The 6,387-nt window shown below is 35.2% G+C and overlaps 2 protein-coding genes across 3 annotated transcripts; one reads left to right on the top strand and one right to left on the bottom strand.

Annotated features, from left to right (window-relative positions):
- Window positions 1–255: 255 nt before the first annotated feature.
- LOC126758125 (mitochondrial import inner membrane translocase subunit TIM50-C-like) lies at window positions 256–2,389 on the bottom strand. 2 transcript variants are annotated; one of them, XM_050472197.1, is made up of 5 exons: window positions 2,060–2,389; window positions 1,858–2,002; window positions 1,233–1,761; window positions 1,023–1,146; window positions 256–962 (listed from the first exon to the last, which is right to left on the bottom strand). In XM_050472197.1, the coding sequence occupies exons 1-5, from the start codon at window positions 2,262–2,264 to the stop codon at window positions 766–768; spliced, it is 1,200 nt and encodes a 399-aa protein (XP_050328154.1). In that variant the 5' UTR covers window positions 2,265–2,389; the 3' UTR covers window positions 256–765. The 2 variants fall into 2 exon arrangements, with proteins under 2 accessions (XP_050328154.1, XP_050328155.1); XM_050472198.1 differs by having other exon boundaries at window positions 2,066–2,389.
- Window positions 2,390–2,507: 118 nt separating this feature from the next.
- Window positions 2,508–4,473, top strand: LOC126758120 (zinc finger protein 836). The gene is made up of 2 exons (XM_050472187.1): window positions 2,508–3,535; window positions 3,606–4,473. The coding sequence occupies exons 1-2, from the start codon at window positions 2,642–2,644 to the stop codon at window positions 4,230–4,232; spliced, it is 1,521 nt and encodes a 506-aa protein (XP_050328144.1). The 5' UTR covers window positions 2,508–2,641; the 3' UTR covers window positions 4,233–4,473.
- Window positions 4,474–6,387: the final 1,914 nt, after the last annotated feature.

Here is a 6,387-nt window from a genome sequence, read left to right as displayed (position 1 = left end):
ACATTCATCTCCAGTCTCACTGTCAAATAGAACGGAAAGTGAAAACAAGTTTCTTACTTCGATCGATTTAATCGTCAAACTTATTTTAAAGTTTTTAATAGAATAATGATTAAGCTGTAGCAACTTGTTTCTCGAGCTTCTACTTTCATGATGTACATTTTTACGGATTGCGTACCGTTCCTTCAAAAATAATATTGTATAATAAAATGGTAGCAGTTTTGAAAGCTGATTTGTACAAAAAATATATGGAAACAATTAAATAATATAATTTATTTATTGACAAATTTAAGTATACAAAAGTGGTGTCGACTAATAATTAAAATAAGAGTGTAGACATAATTGTCTTATCTACTTAATTATAACAATGATTATTATGATTATACATACCGATTCGGTAGAAAATATATACTTCTCCGATTTTCAATTCAACAAAATCCATTATCCTTCGATATATTCAAAATATGAAAATTAACGAAAGATAATAAATTTTTTTTAACCAAATAGAGAAAAGAAAAAAAATCAGAGAAGTATACATTTTCTGTCATATCGATTATTTTCATGTATTGAAAGCTAATAGATTTTGTTGAACTAAATAAAGGGAAAGATAAAAACTTAGAAGTATAAATTTTCTACCGTGTCAGTATGTATGTATATGCCTTGTGACAGCCTAAAGTAAAAGGACCATCTTTAAATGAAGGAAACTTTTCATTTTAATGAATAAAAGCTATGCAAAACAGCGAATAAGAATTTATCAGGCGTTTCCGCTTAAGATGACCGCCCAAGAAAGCTTGGAGTCCATTTTTTCACAATTGGTTTCGATTTGGTTTGCTCCTCTCGTTCTTTCTCTTGCATTTGCTCTAGTAAAAGGCGTTGGTTTTCTCTGAATTGAGCTATGGGATCATCGAACTGCCGATAGTAATGTAGCACATCGCGAACGTCCTCAACTTCAGCAGATGCCAGAGCTAAAAATCACATGCCATTGTTAGAATTAATAAAGATGTGATATCATAAATTTTACATACTTTTTAAAAATGATATCAAATCAAGTAGTTGCGAGTCGTCATCATTACCTAGCCATCTGGCAATGTTAAAAGTATTATCAGGGTGCAACTTAGTTGCGTTTTGATCCCAATCCACGACTATGACCTAAATAATACATATACCAATCAGTATGATTCTATCGATTTCTATACAAAGATTATTTGTAATTTTATGTTCATCTTTTAAGTTACCTTCCTTAGATCTCGGTTTAAATTGTCTAAATTTTTAACGTGGTGTCCATCCACAAAATGAGTTGCATCGCGTACCAAACGATACATGATATAGCCATTTGGGTCCAGAGCATCTAAAATAGGAAATACCGTCATTCCTTGTTCTGCAGTAAATACGACAATTTCGAAATGCTTTGAACATTCTTGCAAGAAATGGTCAACACCGGGTCGTTTTTTAAACCGCCATCCAGTTTGGTATGTCCAATCTGGATGTACAAGAACATCTTTCATTTCTAGTACTAATGTGTAAGGCGGCTGTATGTATGGGTGTTTTAAAGGATCTGGTAAAAGCTTATCGCGTGATGGCTCCTGAATCATTTTTTGGTAGTAATTCATAGATTTCCACATACGCTGTATATACTGTTGAATTACTGGGCTTTTACTAAATTCATCTTCGATTACTTGTCCTTCGGCATCTACCTCGGGTTTTCCGAACTCATATACAGCCCATATGGCTAGTGCAAGACCACTACCTCCAAATACTGCAAACCTATAAAATGAATGGTTTTGTAAATCAGATATTTTTACAGTCACTACCACTTGTAAATGTCATGCGCTATATTATGCAAGGCAAAATAGCACATACCCTATTTTCATTCGTTTCCAAGCCTTTTCATTTTCCTTTGCCTCCTCCTCTTCTTTGCGTTTTCTTTCGCGTTCAGTCTCTTCGTCAACATTGGCTGCAGTTTGGGGGAACAACTTTGACAAAATCTCTGGACTCGATGCTTTCTCTAAACCGTACCATATAAATCAATTAAATTAATAAAATATGATATAGGTAAACAAACTTGTACTTTCTGTTGTATATAATCTTCCAAATTGTTGGCAGTCCGACTTTCGTCCAAAAATTTGGATAGCTGTGGAAACATGTAATCCTCGATGATGGTTACTTAATGCGCGACATTTTTGTTCTCCAAATCGATGCCACCCTAATTTGGTGGCGGATCCTAATCTTTGTATCACGCTAAGGACTCCTTTTCGTGCCATTACCATATTTTGCCCCTACACTCAAATGTTTTATTAATAAATCCCACTTTAAGTATACTTCTAATTCATTCCACCGGCTGTATTAACCTTCAATCTCATGCAGCTAAAAGGAATTTTCCGACATCTGTCATAAGTCAATTCTGACAATGTTGCCAGACTACCATATAGCCGGAAATAATTGATAAGCATTGATGTTATATGTTTACAAAATTAAACATACCCAAAAGAATTGAGACACAGTAAGGGGATTGAACACACCTTAGATGTCAAAGCGTGGATGGAGCGATTTTACACTATTTGAGGGAATTTGCCTTGATTTGTTTACATTAATTTATAATCTCTTTATTAAAAATAAATCAGTTTACAAGTACGTTAAATAAAGAATGGTTTCTGAGAGCAATGATGAGGAAGTGGTGGTTTGTCGAGCCTGCATAAGCGAGTGCGTAGAATACAAGTCGTTGCACAAGCAAGGTATTTGTATGGGTGAGGTGCAAACTTTGGCGTCCATGCTGAGTTTTATTACAAATTTGGATTTTTCAAACGACGATATTGAAAGTTTTCCTTCAAATATCTGTTTACGTTGTGTCCACAATGTTGCTAAGACATATGCTTTTAAGAAAATGGTAATGGAAACAGATGAAGTATTGCGAAGACAGTTTGCAGAACTGGACTGTGGGATAGGAATGACAGATGCAGGAGCTGGTGACAGTGTTATTGAAGATCTTGATGCAGAATCAGCGGAGTCAGTTGTAGAAGAGCACCATCTCGAAGTAGAAGAGGGAACCGATTTGGATGAATCTGATCAACTGCATGATTTGGCGACAGCAGCTCAATTCAAAAGATCTGTAGAAAGTATGGAGTATGTGTCTTTAACGGTATTAGACAGCGTTGTAGATGGATGTGATGGAACAATATCCATGGAACAAATGCAATGTGATATAGAGCACAATGAGCAAAATTGTGAGGAAGATGAAGTGGTCGTTCATGAAGTAACGGAGTCAGAAGAAGTATACCAAACGGATGCTGAAGAAGACGGTAGGCACAAGGAATATGAAGAGATATACGAAGTGAAATTAGATGAAATGTCTCAAAGTGACTGTTCTTTGTTGGAAATTGCGGAAGGTCACCAAATACAAAAACATTTTAAAAGAGAAATTAAATCTGCCGATCCGGACGGAGAATGGGATATTAGCCTAGAACAGAAAATTAAACCGCCAACCAAAATCCGCAAAAAAAGCAACCAACCTAAACCGCCTAACCCTGATTTGCAATGCAAGGTAAGAAGGAAATAATTTTAAATACTTCTACGCAGTCGCTATCCAATAGTTTATTTCATATATATTTTAGGTGTGTGGAAAACAACTGAGTAATCAAAATTCTTTTAAGTACCATATGCAACTGCATTCCGATGCTACACCTTATTTATGCAGTCTTTGTGGCGAAGGTTTTAAAACTCGTAATGCTTATGAAGGACATATAATTATCCATGATCCAAATAACCCGAATACATGTGAGCTATGTGGTAAAGCATATCGTCAGTCATCCTCTTTAAGAACCCACATGTTATCGCATACCGGCGAGAGACCTTTCCAGTGTGATATTTGTGGGAAGTCTATGACTCAAAAGTCTGGATATAAGAAACACATGCTTGTACATACAGGTGAAAAACCGCATACGTGTGATGTCTGTGGTCGTGAATTTCGGTATTCGAGCAACTTGATTGCTCATAAACGTTGCCACTCTGGAGAGAGACCGTATGAATGCCCCCATTGCAAACGAGGTTTCCCAACGGCCGAGCAGATGAAGAGGCATTCCCTAGTACACAGTGGAGAAAGACCTTTTCAATGTGAGATCTGCAATAAACGTTTCAAGCGACGTTCATCATTGATGTCACACCGACATACACATGACTCCGAGCCTGAGCTGATTATTGATCATAAAGTGTGTAAATCAAATGTCGTCGAACTATACTAAATAGTTATTAGAACAAACTAAAACCAATGAGAAATTTAATATTTATGTAAATGTTTTTCATTATAGTATAAAAATATGTAAATGGATGGTCAGTGTACTGATATTCATCACAATTCTAATTGGCATCTCTTCCGAAATTCAAAAATTTCAATGTTGCTCATACGGATCCAACCTTCATAGAATATTCTAATTTAAGTTTCATAAAAGAGAAAATAAATTCAACTACGTTTTTACGAATAAATATTTTATTTTTATACAAGGATTTTTTAAATAATTACATTAATGTTACAAGACATTTTTGGATATACTATGTACATATATAAACATTTTTATGCGAAACACACGAACGAAACGCGGAAATGTTCCCTTTATTCTCTATAATTATATATTTTATTAATCGTGCTTAGGGTAAAAACAATATATCGTAAATAGGTGCAGCGGTACATTACTACAAGGTAAAATTAACGTAATACAATTTATCACAAAATTATTGTAAGAGCCTTAGAGATTCCTTCAATGCTCTAAATAGGAAATAGACAATAGATTTGAATCAATAGAAAATCGTAAATTAAGAATTAACTGTGGCGCATTTTCTCTCGTTCGTTACCGCGTTCGATGTACCAGTTCTTTCTGCGTTGACGAATTTCATTTTCATTCCTTGCGGCTTCTCGCTGTTTCATTAATTTTCCATGCCATTCGCCGCTTGTAGGTGTTCGCTCAGCCGAGGTCTTATCAAAATTGCGATCCTTATAAAAACGGCCTTTGGACATTGTATGTTCATCAGAATGTTCTTTGTAGCGCTTGCCAAATTTTTCTTTCGAATTAAGTTTCTTCCGTCCGGACCCTTCCCCGTAAGCATCGATATCTTCATCTTCTTCACTATATAAACGTCGGCGCTGCTTCCAATGTTTTTTTGTATCGTATTTATTTTCAGTAGTGTACTGCTCTCTTTTATTTGAGTTGCGACCTTGTTTATACATATAATTTTCATTTGGGTTAACCTTAGAACTTGGTTCATCGAGTTTAACAGTTTCATCTGTTCCTGAGTTTTCTTTTAATAATTCTATGCTCTCAAGAATTTGCTCTACCACAACATCGTCGACCTTTTTGAAAATATCGTCCATATTTTTAATATTCGACTCCGTTCTTTCTACACACATTCCAGCAATTTCTCTAAAATTTCCATCAGTACATTTATATGTTTTTTTTAGATCGTCCTTCGTTATCTGTACGGGATCGAGATTATCTCCGTTCCCCGACCATGCGTTAAAAGTTTTACTCTTTTGTTTCAATGGCAATTCGTCAGCTTTTTTGTAATGGCGGTGCTGAGATTTCTGTACATTTTCGAAATCATTTCTTATATTTTTGCCTTTTTCCCACAAAGAACTCAAATAATTAACCTGCTTAGATAAAATGTCAATTTCCGCTCGCATTAAATTATTTTTTAATTCCAAGTTTGTCAATCTTTCTTCCAATACAGACAAATTTTTACTTACAATCCATGGTTGCCAATCAGGATTGTATAATTTCCCTATAAAAGCCAATATTGCAAGGCAAACACAAATGAAGAATGCGAACTTTACACCATGCCGCACAAGTGGATGAACCGATCTTTCTACAAGGCTACTGATGAAATTTGGATTCAATTCTTTTCGTTCTTGAATTTCACTTGAGCTTGAATGACGTTTACGTCGCTGTCTTAGCGAATTTTCATCTTCGTTGTTCCCAGTGGAGGATAGTAAATAAGACGATTGTGGAATATGTATAGGCAACCGAAGCCTTGAGTTAGGGGAAATATTTTCCTGATAGTCATTTAAATTTACGCTGGTTAAGTTAGCTTCAATTGCAAGTGGTGAAGCTCTCCCAGCGCTCTCGCTTTCACTGATGACTGAGATACCTTCGGAAATGTCATCAACATTGGAGTCGTCATCAGATCGATAGCTGTAATTAAATGTTATTTAAAACAAACATACAAACATTTTCGCAAATTTATAAATACGAACTCATTATTTCCTTGGATTTCCTTGTTTTCAGGCGTTGGAGAGTCATTGAAGTTTGTTAGTATATCAATTTTATTATTTGTATCTGCAAGAATTTCAGACGAAGAATTTCTTTCTTTCCTTTTATTTTTGTCATTCACTAATGTCCAAGTCTC

The sequence above is a fragment of the Bactrocera neohumeralis genome, chromosome 5 (assembly GCF_024586455.1).
Source record: "Bactrocera neohumeralis isolate Rockhampton chromosome 5, APGP_CSIRO_Bneo_wtdbg2-racon-allhic-juicebox.fasta_v2, whole genome shotgun sequence".
Lineage (NCBI taxonomy): Eukaryota > Metazoa > Arthropoda > Insecta > Diptera > Tephritidae > Bactrocera > Bactrocera neohumeralis.
Note: the sequence above shows the minus strand (reverse complement) of the source record. Positions and strands in the feature narration are given on the sequence as shown.